The sequence below is a fragment of the Trachemys scripta genome, chromosome 4 (genome assembly GCF_013100865.1).
Source record: "Trachemys scripta elegans isolate TJP31775 chromosome 4, CAS_Tse_1.0, whole genome shotgun sequence".
In the NCBI taxonomy this organism is placed as follows: domain Eukaryota; kingdom Metazoa; phylum Chordata; order Testudines; family Emydidae; genus Trachemys; species Trachemys scripta.
The window spans coordinates 70,913,674-70,939,149 of NC_048301.1; the positions used below are offsets into that span (position 1 = coordinate 70,913,674).

The following is a 25,476-nucleotide window of genomic DNA, read 5'->3' on the forward strand; positions in this document are numbered from 1 at the left end:
TCCACAGTCTTCGGATGGAGTTGCTCACTTTACACAAGCCTAGCTTTGGTAGGAAATGAGAACATTGGAGCCTCCAGTGAATCATTCTTTGAACCCCATCCTTTTTGCAGATTCTGCCATATTTAGTAGATAAGATAGTGGTGGGGGTGGGGAAGGGGAGTACAGGGAAAATTTCCCCAAAACCTATATTATAGTACACTACAGAGCCAGAGCTAAGAAAACAATCAAGAGAAAAACCCTAACTGGGGAAAAGTAATGGCCAACTGACTAAAGTGGATGTAGAGGTAGATCTGACTTGCTGCTTTGCAGGCTGCAAGGAATTGAGGGTGTGCAGCATCCACGCACCCAACATAGCCTTACCTGGAATGGTCCAAGCCTCAAAGAAAAGATGGGTGTTCCCTTCACCAACAGTCAAAACTTCCCAGAAGGTTGCACGCTTCTGGGGAGCACACAGGGCACCCCAATGGTGAAAAGCTGCACTGAGAATACTCAGAAAGTTAAGAAACAAAGCCTCATGATTTTTTAAGTCAACATAATATGGACAGCTGCAGTTGTAGACATTCATTTATAATTCTTCCTCACCACCCCTACCACCTAAATAGCAGAAAAAGCCCTTTGATTGTATTCAATGAGAAGTAGGCTAAAATTGAATCAAGTTATTAAATACAGCTTCTCCAGAGGCACAAAATCTCTTCTGATCCTGGCTGTTTCATGGGAGTTATTCTTCCACCTGCAGCTTTATCACTGTTCAAAGCCAGTTGTTCAGACTGTCTCTGCAAACCTGCATCCAGGAGAAACTCAGCGGTTTGCTAGGCCTGACAAAGAAGTTTAACCCTTTTCTGGGTTAAAAAATGTGGTCTTCATGAATCTTCAGGCTAGAAATCAGCTCTCAGGAACAGAAGTGTGTATCAGACATTGTCTTGCCTGTGCTAAACCTGGACAATATAGGTGCATACTCTCAGCCAGAATGCAAAATCTAAGGGTCTATCCACACCATAAACCCCACCATACTGGGCAGCCTGCTTCTTCTGTCACTGCCCCTGTACCATGGCTCCATCAGGCACAGGCACAGTTTTGGGGAATTGCACTGAAGCCTGTTTAAATCATGTTTTAACAAGGTTCTCTAATGGCTGTTTGTGTTGTCCATGTGGGACCACACTCTTGTTAGTACCTTAGAGTCACAAGATGTAAAGGGGAATTACAGGACTAACATTCTTCTGCAAGTTTTTGCACCTGCCTGGTCAGAAGCCATAATCACATCAAGAATTAAAAATGAATTGGAAATATTGCATTTGATTTAATCTGCAGCTCTCTCTAATCTCCAGAGACCAGAAAATTAGTGTTTCCTAAACCAGTCAACTTGAAGACTCACTCTCTCAGACTTACCACCTACATCCAACATCAATTCCTCTTTCCTCCCCATACCCTCTTCCAGCTCCTGTTTCTTTCTTCTTTTTTTTTTTTTTTTGGGGGGGGGGGGCACAAATGATTCACATTTTTAATGGAAAGCATTTAATACCATCCAGTGCTCTCATCACCCGATAACCGCTTAGATGAGGGGGTTGACTCTTTCCAGGACTCCCCATCTTGCCCCTTTTGACCTGTCTTTGTTTGGGGAATAGAAATTCCTCCATGAGGAATTCTTGCTAAACTTCTTGGCTCTTCTTGCATTCACTGTTTGATGGGATGCTGCAGGGCACCCGTCACAATGTGCAGGAAATTGGCTTGGCTTTAATTTTTTAAGGAAGGTAAGCGATAATTGGGCCAGAGATGGAAACTCACTTCTCTTAACTTTCTATGATTTTCTGGGCTGTGGGCTGTCATATAGCTGCTGCCCTGGAGAGGGAGCAGAGACAACATACACCAAGCCAGCTATGGTCAAACCACATCCATGCTAATCCAGGAGTTTCCCATGACAGCAGGCAGATCAGGTTGTTTAAAATACATAAGGTGCTTTCACTAGCAAAAGCTTTAGGAACAGATCATGGAATAGGGCCTATGCAGAGCCAGGAATAGCTTGCTAACTGCAGGGGTATTGCTCTGTGGTCCACTGGCAGTGGAAGAGAGAAGGAGTTTCTTTACCAAGAAAAACAAACCAACACTCAGTACCATTTATTTCATCTCTATTGTCTCCATGCAGATCAGATCAATACAGATGAATGGGAAAATGCACAAGAGTAGCTGAAAAAATAGAGCTAGAAAATAGGATTTTTTCTGCATTTCCAAAAGTGACAAATGTAGTGGAGTGGCTAACAGCCTCCCTCCCACAGGCCCTTGTTTCAGCATGCAGTGGAGCAGCTAACCATCGCTCTTTAAAGCCCTGTGCTGCCCCTGTGGGTGTAGCTTCCCAAGAACTGCAGACTCAGTCCAGGCTTGGGCTGCCAGCCAAAAGAAACAGCTCTGTGATTAATGCTTCAGTGTCACCCACTGCACATTCCTGAACACTGAGCAGAATCCCTGCTGTGGTTTACATTCTTGGCCAAACCCGGCACTGATGCAATAGCACCAAGGCCCAGGCACTAAGCCCTGCAATGCACTGGGCCCTTAACTTAAAAAATGCCAACCTGATTTTCAATTAACATAAACTCTTGGGAAGTGCTGGGTGTACATACATTTGCTTCCTCCAGGCTCCCACACCAGAGGTTTTGTAGCTCCAACCCCCAGGTAAACTAGCCACACTGTGGTGGAAATAGTATCTTGGGGCCTCTCTGAGTACTTAAGGGGTAGGGGTCATCTCTGATGCCTCAAACGAAGAGGGTGACTGCTTCATTGGAGCTCACAGCAGCTGGATGATATAGGCAGCAGCTGTCATGGGAAGGCAACTTTCCAGGGTCAAAGAGCATTGCACTGAAACAGCCTCCCTCATGGCTCCAACAGATCTAGCTGGTAATGTAGGGATAGGTGTAAGAAAAGCTGTAGGGATTTTAGTCACTAGCCCATCTGCAGAGAATGTTGTAAGCAGAAGTTCTCAGGCTTTCTTCAGAAAGTGGCAGGGAAGCTACCATATGGAAATCGTCAACATTTTCAAAGCTCTAAAGGAAATGAGGGCAACCTGCTCTGGGCAGTGCTTCTGGCTTGTTACTGCCTTAGCCAACCTGGCCACTCACTGGAGCCCTAAATGTCCTGAACAGCATCAGGAGCCAGCCCTTTTCAAAAAGGTCCTGGCTACACAAGAAAGCTGTATTTATTTAACAAAAGCAATTTAGATACAGATTTAAATTGATGCAACCCCTGGTTAATGGCAGAGCTCATTTGTATCCTATGTGATGTCTGATGGCACAGGAAGGATTCAGAACATCCTGTTGTGGACTCTTATTTTGTGCCTCACACAAGGAGGTTGCATTAATTTAACTACATTGGTTCTAAACTGATTTAATTAAAATCAGTGCAACTTTCTCCTATAGGTAAAGCCTAAGCAAGTGTGCATATGTTTAGGGAGTTCTGACATTCCAGAGGAGGTGGGGTTGTCAGAGTTGGTAATCCCCATCAGTTTAAACCAGGAATTTTTAGATTTAGTTTTACTAGTCGGTTAAACTGGCATCAAATGGGATCCCAGACACCACATGACTTCAACTCAAGGGCACAGTCACTGTCACACTCAGATTCCTTCTCCAAGCTTTACAGCCACAGTGATTTCAGACTCACTTTTCATCCTTCTCACCGGCAGGTTCCCCTTTCCAGTGTTTCTCAACCTTTTTGATACCAGGGACCTGCTTGCTGCCTTCCTAAACTGTGTCGGAAATCTCAGGGACCGAAAACACTGCCCCATCCATCTCTTCCACACACACACACACACACACACACACGATGTTTTCTTCTCTACTCTGCCCTTTCTCTATGTATAGTCAGTGTTTTCTCTCTCCTCCATTCCTCCTCCCCCCATTCCTCCTCTGGTGGAGGCCAGAGTCCAGGCCCTGCTCACTCTACACCTGCTGATGAGAGGCCTTAGGAGGGGGGCAGTGACTGAGCAGGTTTCCCCCAGATATAGATGAGCTGATGATCTGGGATGATAGGAAACATTTGCTGACCATTTCTCAAATATGCACTTAGGCTGTGTTGAACAGGGGAGGGGATAGATTCTCTAAACAGAGGAGTTAAGGTTAAAGGCAGAAGCTTTCAGGCTAAGCTATATAACCTCCTATCCCAACCTGCCCCAAGTATTAGGCCTGATTTCAAAGCTAATGCAGAAGAACTCAGAGAGGCAGACTGTCCGGGCTGACACCATCCCATTTTTCTACTGATAAATGAGGGCTGCGTGGGAAGGGGCCTTCTCACCTCTATGCACCCATGTGGTTTTGATAGTACCTTTGCTCCTGCCAGGTAGGCTACACTGGGGAATGTTGGTGGTTTGCTGCTGCTTTGGGGAAATTGTTTTCTTTCTAAGCCTGGAGTAGCAGGTAAATCCTTCTTTGCCAGATACAGGGATCTTGTCTATTCACTGAGCAGCTTAAGATGTGCAATTCCAACACTTGTTCTTACTCCAGGGTGAGACAGTCTGTTCTCCTTGGAACAGGTTGTTGGTTCATTTCTTCTCCTTAAAAGCTTTCACTCCATAAAACACCAACATTGGAAGCCCTGGTTTGTGGGATTTTAACAGAGCAGGGATAGAAGAGCCAGGGAATGGAGTCCAGCATCCCCAATGACTCCCTCTTTTTCTCAACTGCCTCTCACACTAGCAGCTGGACCCATAAGCGCACACACAGGAAGTTACATTAGTGTTCCTTATTGCTTTGTAACAGCTCAAAGTCAATGCAGCTCTGGGAGGCAGCATGAGGAGGTCTGAGAGGAGGTCATTCTGTAGTGAGTGAGAGCAGCACCATGACTGTAATGCCTGTGCACAGGAGAAGGATCTGCTGCACGGAGTTCCTAGGGAAGAAACAAGAGAGAGTCAGAATGGGCCAGGAACCAGTCCCAATCTGCACAAGTACAGGGGCTCAGGAGTCCAATCTCTTATGCACTCTGCCCCTCTAGACTTGTCACTCAGAACAAGGCTGTTGTTTGAGTGAAGACATGCGCTTGGGCAAGGCAGCCACCTCCAGGAGTAGGAAAGATATTCACAACACTTCCATGTGTGTGGCAGAGAGAGGTCTGAGAAACCACTCTAATAGGAGACCAGGCTGGATACTGGAAGTGGTAAGGATGTAGTGATTATTCTATGGAAGATTGGTACTATTGATGACAGTAATGAACAGAGAGTTGGGATTTGTCACTGAATGGCAGCAGTACAAAGGACTATATTTCGTGAAAACAAATGTTGGGAAATTAATACATCTAGGGAGCAGAGTGCAATGGGAAGAATTAAAAATCCATCATAATGGAAAGTGACTGAGAAATCTTAAGTCATAATAACTTGCTATTCCTCTGAAAGAGAATGGTCCCTGCAGTGGCAAACTCTCAAAGATCAGAGGGTTAAAAGATAATTGGAAGTGACATTGGCTTTGCTGGGAGCTGAATGCATTCATGTCAACAGATGAATTCAGTCAGTATTCAGTATCAAATTGGCATTGATTGCTTGTTTTATACCCTCACAATGTCAATTCAGCAAAGCACTGAATTAGGGATGGGGAAGGAGTAGATACCCCGAGGACAGCGTTAGGTCAGGCGCTTGGCTAGACCACAGCCTAGACTGAATCTGTTCTATCTAACATGCTCAGGAGCCAGCACATCATATTAGAGATAGGCTGTGATAAACCTGTCAGTCAGCGTGCCCTGTATTAACTAGCAGCCAGAAGCTGAGTACCTGGCACAGCACAGCAGACTCTGATAGATACCATCTCACCTCTCATGGGATTTGGGGAGAAAGTGCTCACCTGCTCCCAGGAACAGTGTGGTGGCATCCAGGAGGCTTTACCACCATGTTCTCTCCCACCACCACAGCAGAAATGCTATACCAGCATACTAGTAACCACAATGGAGCCACTTACCAGGGATTCTTCTCCTCTAGGAGGTCAGGCACAACGTTTACCAAGGCAATGTACAGGAATCCCCCGGAGGTGAATGGGAGAATCCAAGCTACAGTTTCCCCTGCACATGCAGTGAAAATCACCATTAGTAATGAGAAGGGATATAGGAGAACAGACAGAGGAAAGTAGGCACACAATCGGACACATTCCTCAATGCAGCCCCAGTGAGCCTTACCTGTTCCTTTAGGCGACTGAGAACAGATTGCAAAGCAGGTTCCTAGAATTCCACCCAGAGCTGTGGAAAGCTGCATCTTGGCTGCACTCCAGCGGTCAAACCCAGCCCGGAGCAGGATGGCAAAGTCTCCTACCTATGGGAAAGCAGAGTCAGTGGTTATCGATCCTAACTCTCCTGAACACAACCAGCATTAACAAAGAGATAGCTCGACTAGAAACATGGTGGGTGAACACCAGCACTCAGCAGGGAGCAGCTCCTCCAAGGAAAGGAAAGAATGATGCAGAGCAGAGGTAACCCCCACCAGCCCTCTTCCCGCAGACAGAGCACTGCTGTCCTGCTTCAGACCAGGTCCTAACTTCCCAGTTCCCCTGGCAACAGGCTGCAGACCCTTCTCACCTCATGTGGGATTTCGTGCAGTAGGATTGCCAGGGTGGTTAGGAGCCCAACCTGCAGAAGATGGGAAAAGTCTATTAGGAAATGGTCTCAAAGCTCAGTGGTGCTGAGAGTACAGCCCCCCACCCCTAAAGGGAAAGGACTCTGGCTGCCTTGTGTTAAGCGCTCAGTATAGAGACATATGAGATAACTATCTGGTCCATGCATGCCTAATGCAGGGGCCAAGGGTCTCCAAGATCTGAAACATTAGAGCAGGGGTCAGGAACCTTTCAGAAATGGTGGGCCAAGTCTTCATTTATTCACTCTAATTTAAGGTTTCGCGTGCCAATAATACATTTTAACGGTTTTAGAAGGTCTCTTTCAATAAGTCTATAATATATAACTAAACTACTGTTGTATGTAAAGTAAATAAGGTTTTTAAAATGTTTAAGAAGCTTCATTTAAAATTGAATTAAAATGCAAAGCCGCCCGGACTGGTGGCCAGGACCCGGGCAGTGTGAGTGCCACTGAAAATCAGCTCGCGTGCCGCCTTTGGCACGCGTGCCATAGATTGCCTACCCCTGCATTAGAGCCAGAAAGGCTGTGTCCCAAGCAGGGCTGCTCCCTGCTGTTTTCTCCAGTACAGCACTATCTTGGCAGCTACCCCTTGGGGAAGTGATCCCCAAGTCATTTACTTGGCAGGCAGGCACACACTACAGCTGAGAGAAGGGTTCTCCCAGATCTCCAGTTTGGCAGGGGGGTGCGGCACAAATCTTACCTTTCTGCTAACCAGGAAGCTGGCTGCCACCGCCAGGCCATGTGTGAAGTTATCAATGGTATTAGCCAACAGGTTAAGGTATCCACTGATCTGCAGAGGGAAGTCAGAGGCATTCATGAGTGAGGGAATTTGATGAGGTTCAGGGTAGGGGGAAGCATCAGGTACAGCCAACGGGCAAGTTCTTCTTCGAGTGCTTGCTCATATCCATTCCATTAGGTGTGCGCGCGCCGCGTGCACGATCGTCGGAAGATTTTTACCCTAGCAACACCGGCGGGTCGGCTGTGGAGCCCCCTAGAGTGGCGCCTTCATGGCGCTGAATATATACCCCAGCCGACCCGGCGCCCCCTCAGTTCCTTCTTACCGCCCCTGACGGTCGTTGGAACTGTGGAGCGCGGCATAGCTGTCCTCCACTCTCCCTAGCTTACTTAGTCATTCGAAGTTATAGTTATAGTTGTAGTTCTAGTGTTTATAGTTAAAAAGTTGTTATAGTTGTTATTGTAGTTCAGGGGGTTAAGGGGGTCGTCTCCCCCTTTCTCCCCCGGCCGCGGGCCCGGGCTCATGCCCAACGCTCCCGGCTTCAAGCAGTGCGCCTCCTGCGCTAAGCCTATGCCCACGAGCGACCCGCACGACTCCTGTTTGAAGTGCCTGGGAGAGTCCCACCAAACAGATAAATGCAAGATCTGTAAGGCCTTCAAACCAAGAACCAAGAAGGAGCGGGACTTTCGGCTCAGGCAACTCCTAATGGAGGCGGCACTCAGCCCGGACACTCCTTCTACGGGCCAGACTCCGGCACCTAGCACCTCGGTGCGCAGTGCCCCGGCGGCACCGGCTATGATGACCACGCGAGTGGCGTCAGACAAGCCTCCCCGGCACCGGACCTCGTCGGCACCGCAAGCGCAGCAAGTGCCTCGGCGCCGGTCATTATCCCCAGGGCATAAAAAAGCCCATAAGACGGGGACATCCGTGCCGAAGACGCCGGCTCCCCCAGTGCCGGGGGTAGAGCCGCGTCCGCCGGTGGAGCAACGGAAGCAAGCGCCTCCAGCACCGTCGACTCCGGCGCCGAGGCCGTCGAGTCCGGTGCAAATAGCGTCTCCACCGAGGCCGGCGGTGATACAGTGTCTCCCGTCGACTCCAGAGACCTTCGCGGCGGCGAGAGACTTAATAGCTCTCACGGAGCCCGCACCGCCTCAACCACCGGCACCGACTGCACCGTTGACTCGCCCGGTACAGTCAAGAGGGAAACCTGCCTTGATGCGCCCTCCATCACAAGGGCTGGAACCTCGGCGCCGATCCAGGTCCCGAAGCAGGTCCCCACGCCGCTCGCAGTCCCGGCACCGAATATCGTCTCGGCACCGGTCGTTCTCGCGGCCAAGATCTTCTTCGCGGCACCGCTCTACGTCTCGGCACCGATATGATCGTCGGCACCGGTCAACGTCGAGACGTAGTTCTCGGCACCGCTACGGTCGACGCTCGACGTCGAGGGGCCGCTCCCGGCACCGAGCATACTCTAGGTCCTCGTCGAGGTCCAGATCTGACTCCCGGCACCGACGAGGTCATCAGCACCGATCGCCGGCACCGCACAGAGATAGATCATCTCCGGACCGGCACCGTGCGGCACCGCAGACCACGGGGATCGTTTCATCTTTCGCGGCACCGCCATGGCCGTCAAGATCGGTGTCTCGCTCCTCGGAGGACCTGTCGAGATCGGCATACCCCCCTCAGGGGCAGGCCGAGGAACGAGACTTGGGCCATTGGCAGGAGAGGGCAGAGGACCACTCTCATGGACCATCTCACTGGTCGTTTTGGACCCCGTGGGCGTACCACCAGGAGCAAGGGGCTTCATTACCATCGACCTCTCGCTCGGGTCACTCGGTCAGAAGGGCCCCAGAATCCACCATCTCTCGGCCTCCGCCTGGAGGCGTGGAGGCTTCTGTGTCTACACCACCCGACACCATGGACCCAAGTGCAGGTGACGCTCCGACCCAAGAGCAGGGGGACCGGGACCCCCCCTTGGATCCAGTACCACCGGAGGCATCCTCCTCCTCCTCTCCGGACGAGGCAGTGGCAGGCACTTCATGCACGGGTCCCCCTCCGATAGATCTTCGGGCTCACCAGGATCTCCTGCGTAGGATGGCCCGTAATATGGACCTGCAGGCGGAGGAGATAGTGGAGGTGCACGACCCGATCGTGAATATCCTTGGATCGGATGCCCCATCGAGGGTGGCGTTACCCTTGATCCGCACGATCCAAACGAATGCGGATACGATATGGCAAACTCCTGCCTCCATTCCACCCACAGCGAGAGGGGTGGAAAGGAAATACTTTGTCCCATCTAAGGACTATGGGTACTTGTACACCCACCCCCAACCGTGTTCACTGGTGGTGGAATCAGTGAATGCACGAGAGCGCCACGGCCAGCAGGCTGCAGCGCCAAAATCAAAAGAGGCTAAGCGGCTTGATCTGTTTGGCCGTAAGGTTTACTCAGCCGGAGGGCTACAACTTAGAGCGGCGAATCAACAGGCGCTACTGAGCCGCTACAATTTCAACTCCTGGAACTCTATGGGGAAGTTTAAGGAGTTGATTCCCCAAGAGTCCAGGGAAGAGTTTGGAGCCATGGTTGAGGAGGGTAAGAAGGTGGCTCGGACCTCCTTACAGGCCTCCCTGGACATAGCGGACTCGGCCGCAAGAACCCTGGCCGCAGGTATCGCTATGCGCAGGACCTCCTGGCTCCAAGTTTCGGGTTTGCCCCCTGAATTACAGCAGACCCTACAGGATTTGCCCTTTGAAGGACAGGGGTTGTTCTCGGAGAAGACGGACTCTCGATTGCAGAGCCTCAAAGACTCCAGGACAATCATGCGCTCCTTGGGGATGCATGTTGCGGGTCCCCAGCGCAAACCATTTAGGCCCCAGCCTCAACGTTTTTACCCCCCTCCACCTCGTCAGAGACAGGACCCTGCCAGAAGGCGAGGGCGAGGTGGTAGGAGAAGATGGGCTGGCCCTCAACCCGGTCAGAACCAAGGGCCACCAAGACCACCTTCAGGTCCTAGACAGAACTTTTGAAGGTGCGGTCGAGGACGGCGCCTCAGTCATCCCCCAGGATCCAGCTCCCTCCTTTCGGGATCGCCTCTCCCACTTCCACCGTGCTTGGTCCCTTATAACTTCGGACCGTTGGGTCCTCCGCACGGTGGAGAGGGGATACGCTATCCAGTTTTCTTCCATCCCCCCCTCCTCCCCCCCTTCCCCGTCCCTCTTCAGGGACCCTTCTCACGAGCAACTTCTTATACAGGAGGTTTCTACGCTCCTGGCCATGGGGGCCATAGAGGAGGTTCCGATAGAGTTAAAGGACAGGGGATTTTATTCCCGTTACTTCCTGATCCCCAAGTCCAAAGGAGGTCTGCGACCCATCTTGGACTTGCGCGGACTCAACAAATTCGTAATAAAGTTGAAGTTCCGCATGGTCTCTTTGGGGGCCATTATCCCTTCCCTCGATCCTGGAGACTGGTTCGCCGCCCTCGACATGAAAGACGCATACTTTCACATCTCAATTTACCCACCTCACAGACGCTTCCTGCGATTCGTGGTAAACACGGTGCACTACCAATTTACAGTCCTTCCCTTCGGCCTATCCTCGGCCCCAAGGGTGTTCACGAAATGTATGGCTGTCGTGGCAGCGTACCTTCGTCGGCAAGGGATACAGGTGTTCCCGTACCTAGACGACTGGCTGGTGCGCGGTCGCACCAAGGAGCAAGTTCAAGCTCACGTCCACAGAATAGTGCACACATTCAACGAGTTGGGCATCCTTCTCAACAAGGACAAATCCACTCTAGAACCTACCCAGAGAATAGAATTCATCGGCGCAGTTCTAGACTCCAGACGTGCACAAGCCATCCTGCCAGACAACCGCTTTGGCACCATCACGAACCTCATTCAAGGGCTCAAGGCCTTCCCAACTACCACGGTGAGGTCGTGCCTTACCCTGCTGGGTCACATGGCTTCCTGCACGTACGTAACCAGGCATGCCAGACTTCGACTTCGCCCGCTTCAAACCTGGGTGTCATCAATATACCGTCCACATCGGGACAGCCTGAACATGGTGGTCACGGTCCCGAACTCGGTCCTGGCCTCCCTCACCTGGTGGCTGGATCACAATGTGGTCTGCGAGGGGATGCCATTTCACGCCCCACAACCCTCTCTGCACCTGGTCACAGACGCGTCATCTCTGGGTTGGGGCGCCCATCTCAACGAACACCATACCCAGGGCCTGTGGACTGCATCCCAGTTAGCCCTACACATCAATGTTCGGGAACTGATGGCGGTACGCCTGGCATGCCAGGCATTCCTCAATCTCCTACGTGGCCGCTGTGTGTTAGTTCTCATCGACAACACCACGGCCATGTTCTACATCAACAAGCAAGGAGGAGCACGTTCGTCAATTCTATGCCAAGAGGCCATTCGCCTGTGGGACTTCTGCATCGCCCACTCAATCCATCTCACGGCATCGTTCCTCCCTGGAGTCCAGAACACTCTAGCGGACCGACTCAGCAGGTCCTTCCAAACGCACGAGTGGTCTATCCGTCCGGACATTATACATTCCATCTTCCAGAGGTGGGGGTTTCCCCAGATAGACCTGTTTGCATCTCGAGACAACAGGAAGTGCCACGTGTTCTGCTCCCTACAAGGTCGAGCTCCGGGCTCCCTCTCGGATGCCTTTCTACTTCCCTGGAAAGACCACCTGTTTTATGCCTTCCCTCCGTTCCCTCTGGTCCACAAGGTACTGCTCAAACTGCGCAGAGACCAGGCACAGGTAATTCTGATCGCTCCTGCGTGGCCGAGACAACATTGGTACACCACACTGTTGGAGCTCTCGGTTCAGACACCGATCCCGCTTCCGTTGTGTCCGGATCTCATCTCTCAGGACCACGGCCGGTTGCGTCACCCCGACCTGCAATCACTCCACCTCACAGCGTGGCTGCTCCATGGTTCACCCAGGCAGAGCAGCAGTGCTCGCACTCTGTCCAACAGATTCTGCTGAGCAGTAGGAAGCCCTCAACACGGACCACGTACCTGGCCAAGTGGAAACGGTTCTCCTGTTGGTGCGAACAACGAGCCACATCCCCGTTGCAGGCACCCATTCCTCTCATTTTGGACTATCTCCTCTCCCTAAAACAACAGGGGTTGGCGATATCTTCAATTAGAGTTCACCTGGCCGCTATATCGGCCTTTCACCCAGGGGAACTCGCGTCCTCGGTATTCTCTAACCCGATGGTCGTTAGATTCCTCAAGGGCTTAGACCGGACGTACCCTCAACAACGTCAGCCAGTCCCGACGTGGGACCTCAACCTGGTTCTCTCCAAGCTCACAGGTCCTCCATTCGAGCCACTGGCCACCTGTTCACTTCTGTACCTATCCTGGAAGACAGCCTTCCTCGTAGCCATCACCTCAGCAAGGCGCGTTTCTGAACTCAGGGCGCTTACATCTGAGCCCCCTTACACAGTTTTTCATAAGGATAAAGTGCAGCTTCGTCCACATCCGGCCTTTCTCCCTAAGGTGGTTTCTCCTTTTCATATCAACCAGGACATATTTCTCCCGGTCTTTTATCCCAAACCACATGCCACTCGCCAGGATCAACGTTTGCATTCCCTGGACGTACGCAGGGCCCTGGCCTTCTATATTGACCGCACAAAGCACTTTAGAAAGACGACGCAACTCTTCGTTGCAGTGGCCGACCGAATGAAAGGCTCACCGGTCTCCTCACAACGCCTATCCTCCTGGATTACGTCTTGCATCCGGACTTGCTATGACCTGGCAGGCGTCTCAGCACCGCACCTCACCGCTCACTCCACGAGGGCCCAAGCTTCCTCGACTGCTTTCCTGGCGCAAGTTCCGATCCAGGACATTTGTAGAGCGGCGGTTTGGTCATCAGTCCACACGTTTACAGCTCACTATGCACTAGTGCAGCAGTCCAGGGACGATGCTGCATTCGGATCAGCGGTTTTGCACACAGCAATGTCTCACTCCGACCCCACCACCTAAGTTGGGCTTGGGAGTCACCTAATGGAATGGATATGAGCAAGCACTCGAAGAAGAAAAGACGGTTACTCACCGTTGTAACTGTTGTTCTTCGAGATGTGTTGCTCATATCCATTCCAAACCCGCCCCCCGTCCCCACTGTCGGAGTAGCCGGCAAGAAGGAACTGAGGGGGCGCCGGGTCGGCTGGGGTATATATTCAGCGCCATGAAGGCGCCACTCTAGGGGGCTCCACAGCCGACCCGCCGGTGTTGCTAGGGTAAAAATCTTCCGACGATCGTGCACGCGGCGCACGCACACCTAATGGAATGGATATGAGCAACACATCTCGAAGAACAACAGTTACAACGGTGAGTAACCGTCTTTTACCCACTCTAAGAGCAGGTGAATCATGGTGGGGCAGGGCTGGTCAGTGGCTTAAAGCCCATGTCTGTGCTTTAGACAGGACACTGCATTGCCACATTTAGCTCTAGTGCAGACAGGGGGAGCCCTTAGGGTTGAGAACTCCATCTTAGTGGGGAAGGGGAAGAGAGGTACAAGCATAGAAAGAGCTCTAAAGACAGGGAGAGAAGACGAGAAAGAGGCTTACTAGAGAAAGAGAAGAAAAGGAAGGCAGTCTGGAGGAATAAATCCAATTATAAAGCAACAACAGATTTTAGATGGTGTCCACAAATTTGCATAAGCAACTGGGTTCCAATATAAGTAGAGTCTGTTTTCCAGTCAATTGCATAGTTTAATATACAACTTGTCAAACGTCTCCCATGCAAGACATGGGAGGTACAATGCAGCAGAGCTAATGCTGCTGGTGGAAGCTGAAATTTACTTTTTGTTGCTTAGAAACTTTAAATATTGCATTAAATGAAAAAAAAAACAAGAAGAATTTTGCAGATTTTTTTTTCTTAAAGAACAAGAAACAAATCAAAGGAAAGTGCTAACAGCCCCTAAGAAGCCAATTTCAATTCTGATGGACCTACTTTGAGGTTGGCTGCTGCCTACTGACATATTCTGATAAACACTTCTAAACAACTACAAGCAAGTGCCCACCTGCTGCCCCCACACTGGCTTGTCTCCATCTCCTTTTTAGTGTTTTCTATAGTGCCCACCACTATAGTATTTAAGTTCTGCACAAATTAATTTGATTTACATAGCAATGTCTCTAGTGGACTTCATGGAGTCTTCTGCGCTTTTGTGGTTCTAAGAAACTGCTTAAGGCATCTCATTCTGGCTAGTGGGAAAACGTTATCACAGGAAAGGCATGCGCTAAGGTGATCAGGCTCTAGATTAGCCTAAAACTTTTGGAAGCTCATTCCATAGCTGAACCCGCTTCACTGAGCACTCTCTCTTGCTCTCATGTACTTTGAGAATCTCTCTCATCCTTAAGTAAATTGTTCCAATGGTTAATTACCCTCATTAAAAATTATGCCTTATTTCTAATCCTAAATTGTCTAGTTTTAATTTGTAAGCATTGGATTGTGTTATGCCTCATTTGGCTAGATTAAAGAGCCATCCACTTCATCATGTAGGTACTGGCAGACCATGATCAAGTAATCTATTAACCTTCTCTGAGAATAAACGTCTTTAGTCTCTCACTGTAAGACATATTTTTCAGATCTCATAGCATTCCTGTAGCTCTTTTATGAACGCTTTCCAATTTCTCAGCCTTCTTTTTAAAGTCTGGGCACCAGAACTGGACACAGTATTCTAGTAATGGTCTCACTAATGCTATTTATAGAGGTAATACCGCCTCCCTATTCCTACTAGATAGTCCTTAGATGTATAAATGGGAGACTGTGTTCACCCTCTTAGCAGCACCACAATAGGAGCTAATTTTTAATTGATTATCTACCCTGGCCCTTCCGTACTTCTCAGAGTCACTGTTTTCCATGATACAGTCCCCCATCTGTTAAGTGTGATCCCTCACTCTTTGTTCCTTGATGTACGACCTTGCATTTGGCTGTTCAAATAAGCCCACCTTACTTAGCGATGCAGGTTGATCTGTATAACTAAATTATCCTCATCATTTACTGCTCCACCAATTTGTGTCATCTGCAAATTTTACCAGCAATGATTTTATGTTTTCTTTCAGATAACTGACACAAATATTAAATAGCAATAAGCTGAGAATAGATCCCTGATGTACTGTACCTCCACTGGATGAGGATTCCCCATTTACAATTATGTTTTATGATCGATCAGTTAAACTGTTTTTAGTCCATTTAATACGGGCTACATTAATTTTGTATATTGCTAATTTTATCAGCATGCCATTTGGGACTAGTCAAATGCCTTACAGAAGAACACTATGTCGACACAGTTATGTTTATCAACAAAACTTGTGATATAATCAAACATTACATCAAGTTTTGCTGACAAGACCCATTTTCCATAAAACCAAGTCGGCTGGCACTAACTATGCAACCATCTTTTAAGTTTTTACTGATTATGTCTCACATCAGCCTCTCTTTGATTTTGCCTGGGATTGATGCTAATCAGCCTGTAGATTCCCGGGTCCTCCCATTTCCTTTAAAATACTGGCACATTATCATGCAATTTTTCTTCCCCTTTATACACACTGAACGTAGTATCTTCCAACCTGTGCACTACTCTATGTGCACACACCAGAGCATGTGAAAGTCACAAACATGAAAAGTACATAGTAAACTAGATTTACACTGCATCCTACATGTTAAAGGATAACAAAGAGTAGCAAAATAATTTAAGAAATAGGTAAAAGCAGAGCTTTAAAATAAAAGGAAACAGAATTAAGAGAGGAAAGGGCCGAGTTTATAAGAAGCTTTTAACCGAGTGTAATCAAGTTGTTCACTAGTCAGCCCATGTAACCACATCTTATGGCTACCCTCTCACTTCCTTCTCTAAAGTTTGTCAAACATATTTGTTGCATGTTGCCTTAAAAATTTAACTCAAACTCTCTCAGGCAGGTATGCTCTTTTACTGTTTGTACAGTGTCTAGCACAATGAGGTCCTGATCCTTGATTGGAGTCTATAGATGTGTCTGTAACACAAATAATAAAATAGTGAAAATTTTCTTTCATATGTAAACCGTCAAAAGTCACTAAGCTAAGTTAGCTGTGTAGTTAATTGCCTCAGGCCCCAAACGGCTAAATTATTACAATACAGATGTTAGAGAAAAAAGAAATCAGCACATAAAAAGTCTGTCAATAAAGAAACTAAAAATAGCATAGGTATGAAAATAATGAGGGGATAGTCAGAACACCCCATGCTCTCAGACTATTATTTGAGACAATCTGATGAGTTCACTGAAGATAGCACTGGGGTAACATATGCACAAGGAGCAGAGTTATCGTTGTGAAGACAGAGGAACTGGCTTTTCCTGACTTTGAGAGCTTCCCTTTCCAACCCTGATGTAGTTGTGTACGGAATTTTTAGAAAGAGTTGTCCAATCTGCTCCAGATCACGTTTCAGACGTGATTAAATTAAACAATTCACTCTTAAACTTTCAACATTTTTCTGTGAATGGCTCTGTCCACAATCCACCAGACCAGGTTTTCAGGCACCCTCAATGCAAAAACTCTGCACTACTCTGGCTGAATTTCAAACTTCTCCCTCCTCAACACATAATGGCAATTCCACCTGGGAGCAGGTGTAGGACACTGCACTCCCTCCTTCTGCACTCTGGGTTCAGTTTGCTGATCGTTTACAGTAACTCCTCATCCAAGGGTGACCAGACAGCAAGTGTGAAAAATCGGGATGGGGGAAAAGGGGTAATAGGAGCCTATATAAGAAAAAGACCCAAAAATCGGGACTGTCCCTATAAAATCGGGACATCTGGTCACCTTAAGTCGTCCCAGTTAATGTTGTTTCATTGCTGATCAATTAGAGAACATGCTCGTTTAAAGTTGTGCAATGCTCCCTTCTAACATTGTTTGGCAGCCGCCTGCTTTGTCCACTGCTTGCAGAAAGAGCAGCCCGTTGGAGCTAGCTGGTGGGGGCTTGGAACCAGGGTGGACCGACAACCCCCCCCCCCATCAGCTCCCTGCTCCCCTAAGTTCCCTGTGCGGCAGCCACGCAGCAGGCTATCAATTGCCGGTAGTTCAACTGTCCCTCCCCCCAATGCCATGTGCTGTTCCTGCCCTCTGCCTTGGAGCTGCTCCCAGGAAGCTCCTGCTTGTTTGACGGGGGGGAAAAGAGGGGGACTAATATCAGAGTTTCCCTCTCCCCCCTACTCCTGCCCCATCACCGCTTACCCCTTCTCCATAGGGGTGGGGGGACGACAGGACAAGATTCAGGACAGAGGGAGCTTCCTGGGAGCAGCTGCTGTCTCAACTTGCTGATCTACTTAACAAGGCAGTTTACTTAGAGGGGATCAGGTACTTAAAGAGGCTATGCACATCTCTCTCTCTCACACAGGGTTTGTGTCTCTGTCTGCCATGCTGTCTCCCCTCCCTCCATTCGTGCTGCCTTGTAGAGTGTGAGGCTACACTAACATCGCGTTAACCCTTGAGGGCTCAGCCAAAAGATAATCCATCATTTAGCAGTAAGATATTCCCTGGGAAATAGCCCACCCTCTGACTTCCCCACCTCAACCAAGCTTCACAATCATCATTGCGGTGTATAATATTAAATTGTTTGTTTAAAGCTTATACTGTGTGTGTGTGTGTGTGTGTGTGTATTTATATATATGAGAGAGAGTCTTTTGTTTGGTGAAAAAAATTCCCTGGAACCTAACCCCCCCTATTTACATTAATTCTTATGGGGAAATTGGATTTGCTTAACATTGTTTCGCTTAAAGAAGCATTTTTCAGGAACAGAACTACAACGTTAAGGGAGGAGTTACTGTACCTTGATTCTTCGGTCTGGTGGGCAAGACGAGAGAGAGGAGCCATTACACTGAGCCATGTTTGTTTCTGCTCTTTGGACTGTGCCTGCTACTTTCTGCAGGGAGAAGCTGTTTCCATTTGGAATCCCTCCGGAAGGTGCTTTGGAATGATTGCCCTGAATCAGAGAGAAACAACTGTTACCACTCTCTGACCTCCAACAGAAAGTGTGCTAGAAGAGGGGCTAAGAAAGTCTCCCTTTATCCTTAATCCTTCCCTCCCTAAAGCCCAAACACAATGCCCTTTGGCCTCAAATCTAGTAACCACAGTCTGCAGAAGTGGAATAGATTTCTGGGTGGCTTTATTCAAGTTTATGAACTGGGATTCATATATTTAAGTAGCTGAGCTAAAAATTGACCTGGACTTGTTGAAGCAAGAAAGGAATCTGAAAGACATTATTTTAATGTCAAATCTCCTGCTGGGACTAGAAACACTCTAAACCCAATACAAATTCTTCAGGAGCAGTGAAGTTTGCTAAAGTGCACTGGACCAGGGATCAAAAAAGTAACATTTGGTCCTCAGTGTAAAGAATATAATGGGACTCTACAACCAGGTTGTATATCATGGAATGGGAGACATCAAACCCCACAGTATCACATAATAGGGAGAAGGTTAGGAGACAGGGCTGGGATAGGTGTATCAGCTCCACCTACTCACTTAGGTTTACAGGTCACATTTAGCTGTTCTTTGCAAACTCTTTTCAGTGTGTGGTCTCATTTTCTCTTACCTAGAGGCATGGGATCAACAAGAGCCCAGCACAGTTCAGCTGCCACCCAGAAAGTCTGTAGATTCCCAAGGGCTGGCCACTTTATGCTCAATTTGCATAGTTTTGGAGCTGACCTCTTATCCCTTTGTGAGTGACCATTTATCCTTTGTTGCTAGGTGACTCCTGCCTCATCCACTACGTCACATAAAGTGGCCAATCACAAGACCTTTCCATTGTGACCAGCCAATCCCCTGGACGAAGGGCCCAGTGTGGTGGTGAGGATAATTCCCACTACCCCAGGGACATAGCAGGGAACCTCTTCTTCTAACTATGCTGGATTTAAAATCAATCACCAAGAGGAAAGCCTCAATTTAAATAATCTATTTTAATCAACATTTCCATTTGTACTTCAGTTATTTTCTAAAGAAAGGTGCATTTTCATTGGTTGACATAACCATTAAAACATGGTGATTTACAACTAAATAGAGCCTTTACACTAGATTTTTTTTTTTTTTTTTTTGCTGGCTAGGAAGGTGTATTATAACTATACACATTTACTTAAGCAACAACATAATATTTTCAGATTCTTATTCATTGTACATAATTACTATATTAGAAAATGGTAAATGTATTGCTTATTTACTACTGTTGTGCCATAGTTATAAAGCTTGACCTCAAAAGTTACGTTTCCCCTGATTCTTTCTTTATAGAAAAAAGCAGCTTTTAACTCAAAGTTTTTGATATAGACTCTTGGATTCAGCATATTTATTTTTTATTTAAAATATTTTAAAGAGACTATAAGTTTAAGCCTTAACGTATCATTCAGATTTCTTTTTAAACAGGTTTATTTTTAAAAAGAAAAAAAATATAATTTAAATAACAAAATAAATCTGATTTAATTTAAAAAAATCCAAAACCCAGGGACAAGAAATACCAGCCAAACCCACAGGGCAAGAGCTTAGCTTGGAGATGAAAGGTCTCCTTTTCCAGGTCCAGAAGAATGGAGCAAGTGCCCAGACACATGGCTCTGCCCAGCACTGCTGGCCTCCCAAACCAGGCTTTGAGTTAAATCACAGCTCCCAGGTTCCCCTGAGGAGCCTACCAGGACGGGAGGGTAATAGGACTTAGTGCATGTGGCAGGGTACTGCTGGAGAAGCCCTTAATCAGCTCCTGCCACTCCAGCCCCAATCAGGCAGAATGGATTGGGGCTGGGTGACCCACCCTATGTTTGCCTGGTAACTGACCACACCTGCCAGCCTCATTAGGAGGAGCTATAAGGCTGGAAGGAAGTGAGAGAAAGGGGGGCAGAGACTAAGAGAGGAAGGTCAGGCTCAGAGGGTGTCTGTTGCTGGCCAAGCCTGTGATAGGCCAAGTAGCTGTAAAGCCTGTATATAGTTGGAAACTGGTGGTGGGAAACCGATTACAGATAAAGAACATGGGTGTTGCACCAGATTGAAGTGTCCCCGATTCACAGAGGAGAGGAACCAAGGGGCCAAATCCAGAGGGGCACAGTGTGTACCCGGTTACAGTGCAGTATTTGTATGGCAACTCCTTTCCCCCTTTATCACTCACTCACCGCACTGGGCCATTCTTGCTTCTCACTCTCTAGGAACATCTTCTCCAATGCCAGGAAGGTCAGGAAGCCAATGATCACCCAGAGGCCAAGAAGCTTTTGCTGCTGCAAGCTCTGCCCACCTCCTAGAAAGCAAAAGAGATCTCTGTTTGCATTGTTGGGGTGCCTGAATGGTAAGCCTCACCCCCAGTACAATGTAGCTTGTGACTGAGGGACTCAAGACAAGAATATAGGGCAGAAAGCATTTCCCTTAGTCCTATGAGAAGCACAGAACAGACACCCTGCAGAAAACCCCATTTGTTTCATCTACTTATCCTTGATCCAACCTAGGGCAAGTGGGAAACTACGCTGCACATCCCCAATACTCCAGGAATGGAGTCTAGCCTGTCTCCTGAGTACTCTCAAGAGCCTTCTAAGCCCAGCTCCTAAGCATCTCTTCCATAAATTACTGTGCAAAGGTGAGCAAGGCAAAAATCGCTTACCAGAGGATACAAAGAAGCTTGTATCAGCACAAATCCTGCATCTGAGCCTGTGTGAGTAGCAAGTACAGACATGAAGGTTGTGCTTTGGGAAGCTGAGCCAAATACCTATCTTCCCCATCACACCACACCCGGGCAAGTTATTAGCCCAAGGCTACAACATGTTCCTTTCAATTAGGGCTGAGATTATCAGATCCTCATCTGTTTGGCCTGACTGCAGGGGCAAAGACTGTGCTCCAGCAACAGGACAGGCAAAAGCATTAGAAATGTGACACAGGCGGGACATGCAAACCTGGAAGCTTAAGACAAGAGAAAAGACTAACAAGAGAAGTGAATAAGCTGCAGCAGAGAAGGTGCAGTCACTGGAGGCCCAAGGCACTGGACTGTGCTGACCCTGCCTGTGCAGTGAAGATGGAAAGGACCAGGAGAGAAGCAGAGCTTTGAGAGGGATTCTGAATTTCCACTGCTTAGATCCACATAACAAATTATGGGAAATCCAGGCTGTTCCTCTATCTCCTACATTCTCAGGAAGGAAAGGATTCCACAATTCCTTAGGCAGAGATCAGTGGGAATCCAGCCCTTGGTGGGAGATGCTGTGACAGAAATCTGGCCCCCTGCAGTACTGTTCCCAGAAGAATCAGGAAGAATCTCTCTTACTGAGCAGCTACCACCTATAGGGTTCAGCAGCACTCAGCTTCTCATGACACTAGTTTGCCCAAGTGCAAACATAACTTATTACTTGTCTCCATGGGCCCTTTAGAAAACAGCTACAGGAAGGGGCTATGCTAGTTGTTTCCCAAGCTTTATCCCAGAGCAGACCAGGGCCATCTCAGCCCTGGTGCTCAGTTTGCTGGCTGAGTTGGGACTGTGCCAGCTGCACCTTTCTTTCCTCCCCACCCAAGAACTCTAGGGACTGTCAATTTCCACCACTTCTCCTCAGGCACATCCTGGGAAGTCAGCAGATTTGGGCCTGTTGTACCAAGGTAGGGAATGGAGGGGGAGTGATTCACAGAGTCAAGGAACCCTTGATTCATAGAGACTCCAGGAGCAGTACCAGCAGAAAGGCAAAGGCCCCCTAGGCCCCTACATAGAGAGAGGGAACATTAAGAAAAGCAGCATGGTGCAGATTCACAAGAAAACATAGCAGCCAGTGCCTGGGGATGGCTCTGGTGCTCAGGACATTAGTACAGTGCCAGGTATTACCTGCAGTGGCGCTGCAGGTGTAGGCCCAAGCCTCAGGGAGGAGGTGGAGAAATACATTCCCCAGAAGCCCACCAATTGCAAAACTCAACAGCTGCTTCAAACGATTGGATCCCACTGAAAAACAAACAAATGCCAATCACAGCCCAGGTCTGGAGCCCAGACTCCTCCTGACAAGTTGTGTGACACCCCCAAATGAGGAGCCATTGCAGCCTGAATTACCAGGGAACGTGAGGAGGGAAAGGAACGGTGTGTGAGACAGACCCCAGGGCACTGCACCGCCCTGAGCGAGCTGTGGGTGGCACTGTGCCTCAGAACCTTGTGCCCTGGCAGTGAGGCTCAGAGCATGAACTGTACATTCAAGGGGCCTATCTGAGAGGAGTCTGTACTCCAGGGAAGTGGAGGAGCATGTGAGCATCCCCCCCAGGATCCAAGTTAGAGAATGCTCTTTGTATGAGCTCTACACCTGAAGTCCCAGAACCCCACACTCAGCTGGGGGACTACCTGCCCCATTTTTAGGAATGGCACGAGTCACCCATCTTATAACAGAGTGAGTTGTGCCTGCATTTCAGTAGGCAGCATTTCTAGGGCACCAGGAAGATCCCAGCTCCTGTGTTAGACATAAAAACATTGCTCCATTCAGTCACTGCCTATGAGGGGGCATTGGCATCAGGAACAATAAGCCAGAGAGCAGATTTACCTTCTGATTGCAGAGCAGCTCCTGTCTCAAGGGGAACTACCAGCAGGGGGAAGACTCCACTCAGCCCCACCATAACTGAGCCAATCAGAGAAAAGATCCAAGCATCCAGTCGCTCCCCACTGAACAGAGTTCCCCAGGACTTGGCCTCTTTCTCACACAGAGGACTGGCACCGGTGGTGGCCTTGCCCACTTGGAGCTCCTGGGCTTCACAGGGGATGCTGAGCAGAAACAAGGCAAGCGTCCCATGAAGCAGAAACCTTTGCCCTGTCATCGCTGAGCAGTTTCAGCCTGGCTGGCCAATCTCTGAAAGGAAGGAGGAAAAGCTGAGTTCTGAGAGAAAATGCAAGACTCACAGCTCATTCCTCAGAGTCCTTGTCCCCTTCTGAAGGAAATCATGGCCTCTCAAACTCATATATCCTTTGTCCTTCAATTCCCTTCCTGGGTAGCTTGGTTCCCACATATATTCCCCTTTGTATAGGGAACCCGTATTTTCCTCTTCTTCCTGTTTCCTCTTAGTTTCAGTTCCTGGATTTGAGCAGATGACTGGAGGGCAGGGACATCCTCTATCATTTGACATCTGAAAATGCCTGTTTGGTCCCTCAGACTCCCCTTGCCATGGGAAGGAGTCCAGCCTCCTGCACCTTCCCTCAGCACTTGGTTTCTCCAGAGTCTCTGCTGCTCAAACTGCACCCCTAGACAAAAGTTTCCTCTCTGTGGGATACACTGTCCCAGGTGGGCTCCAGCAAGGCCCTTGTATAATGGAGCTATAAAGATAAAAAAAGTAATGAGGTGATTTTAGGGATACGCTGAAGCAGAGGCTCTGTCTATACTTGGGGGCAGGGCAAAGGCAAATCCCCAATGGAGACATGCTAGAACAGGGGTCGGCAACCTTTCAGAAGTGGTGTGCTGAGTCTTCATTTATTCACTTTAATTTAAGGTTTCGCGTGCCGGTAATGCATTTTAATGTTTTTTAGGAGGTCTCTCTCTATAAGTCTACATTATATAACTAAACTAGTGTTGTAAAATAAACAAGATTTTCAAAATGTTTAAGAAGCTTCATTTAAATTAAATTAAAATGTTGATCTTACGCCACCGGCCTGCTCAGCCCGCTGCTGGTCTGGGGTTCTGTTCACCCGAGGCCGGCAGCGGGCTGAGCGGGGATGGCGGCCGGGACCCCAGACCAGCAGTGAGCTGAGCAGCTCAGCCCAATGCCACTCAGGGGTTCCATCCGCCGGCTCCTGCCAGCCACGATCCCGGCTGCCGGACCTGCTCAGCCCGCTGCTGATCTGGGGTCCCAGCCCTGTCCACATACAGTGGGTACCTACCTTCTCCCTGGTTCTAGCCCATTCTCTTCCTCTCTCTGCACTGAGCTGAGGGTGGGAGTGCACTGAGCACAGGGCTGGGGGTGAAGGGTTTGGCCAGGAACTAGAATGAGGGAGGGGGCTCAGGATTGGGGCAGGAGGTTGGGTGTGGGGCACTTACCTGGACAGCTCCCATTTGGTGCGAGGGGAGCAGGTGGGAATATGGGGGGTGGTGCAGGAGCTCCCGTTTGGTGCTCAGGGTGGGGGTGAGGATGTGGGGGGTACAAGAGTCAGGATGTGGGGGCTGCATGAGGTGTGGGGGGGCTGGGTATGTGTGGAGGTGCCAGAGTCAGGGTCATGGGGGGGTGAAGGAGTTAAGCAGAGGGCTGGGTGTGTGTGAGGGGGCTGCGGGGCACAGGGCAGAGGGCTGGGTGTGCGTGGGGGTGGGTCAGGGCTCAGGGCAGAGCAGGACCACCGAGAGCGGGTTCGGGCCGTGGTGAAAGAAATTTTTCGGGTCCCCCAGCAAGGGCGGACCGGCTAAACAGGGCCGACGAGGGGGCAGGGGGAAAAGCCGGGGAAACCGGGCACCCTTCTGGACTGCCCGGCCCCGGTAAGGTGACAAGAGGGGGGGGAATATAGGCCCCCTTCCGGACTGCCGGGCCCCAGTAATTTGTACCGGCTTCCCCCCCCATTGTCGGCCCTGGGCAGGAGGGCTGGGTTTGTGTGTGGGGGGGTGCGTGTGACTCCACTCCTCCCCAGCCCCTCCCTCGCAAGGGCCATCAGCTGATTGGACGGCATGGAGGGAGGGACGGCGAGGCGGAGGAGGGGCAGGAACCCAGCACACTGCGGGAAGAGGCAGGGGAGCCGGCAGGACCAAGCTTCTGCCCCCTGCCCCCTGCGGTGGGGGAGAGGGAGCGGAGAAGAGCGGGATGGGCCAGGCTGGGCAAGATTTTTAATGGCATGCATGGGACTCCAGCAGGCAGCATTAATAATCGGCTCGCATGCCGTCTTTGGCCGCGTGCCATAGGTTGCCGACCCCGTGCTAGAAGATTAGTGGATAAATGGCACTGAAGCAGTGCGTCTACTTTAGGGGTCTCCACACCAATGTACTGGAGCAAGTTTTTCTGGTCTAGACAAGCTCTCAGACCCCTCAGTTGAGGCATTTTTCTTAAAACCATCTGCAGTTCACCTTTAAAAGGGGAGTAATTTTAGTAAATCTGAGCCTCGGTAGCTATAATGAAAGGGACCAAGAGCCTTCATGTCCTGCTGGATCAAAGTCCTGCTCCAAGCACAAACTGCCTGCCAGTTGGATGAAAACTTCTCTGATCATAGCTGACCTCCAGAT

General features: G+C 49.2%; 1 protein-coding gene across 4 annotated transcripts in view; it reads right to left on the minus strand.

Annotated features, from left to right (window-relative positions):
• Positions 1–2,089: 2,089 nt before the first annotated feature.
• The window catches only part of SLC39A13 (solute carrier family 39 member 13), a 29,749-nt gene continuing 6,362 nt past the window's right edge, over positions 2,090–25,476 (minus strand). For all 4 annotated transcript variants that reach the window (XM_034769432.1, XM_034769434.1, XM_034769433.1 and 1 more), the window contains exons 2-10: positions 22,831–23,133; positions 22,134–22,247; positions 20,455–20,576; positions 18,138–18,290; positions 7,289–7,378; positions 6,535–6,585; positions 6,139–6,271; positions 5,925–6,024; positions 2,090–4,866 (exon numbers count right to left, since the gene is read on the minus strand). In XM_034769432.1, the coding sequence (XP_034625323.1) occupies positions 4,791–4,866; positions 5,925–6,024; positions 6,139–6,271; positions 6,535–6,585; positions 7,289–7,378; positions 18,138–18,290; positions 20,455–20,576; positions 22,134–22,247; positions 22,831–23,101 (1,110 nt within the window). In that variant the 5' untranslated portion in view covers positions 23,102–23,133 and the 3' untranslated portion in view covers positions 2,090–4,790. The remainder of the gene's footprint in view (positions 4,867–5,924; positions 6,025–6,138; positions 6,272–6,534; positions 6,586–7,288; positions 7,379–18,137; positions 18,291–20,454; positions 20,577–22,133; positions 22,248–22,830; positions 23,134–25,476) is intronic.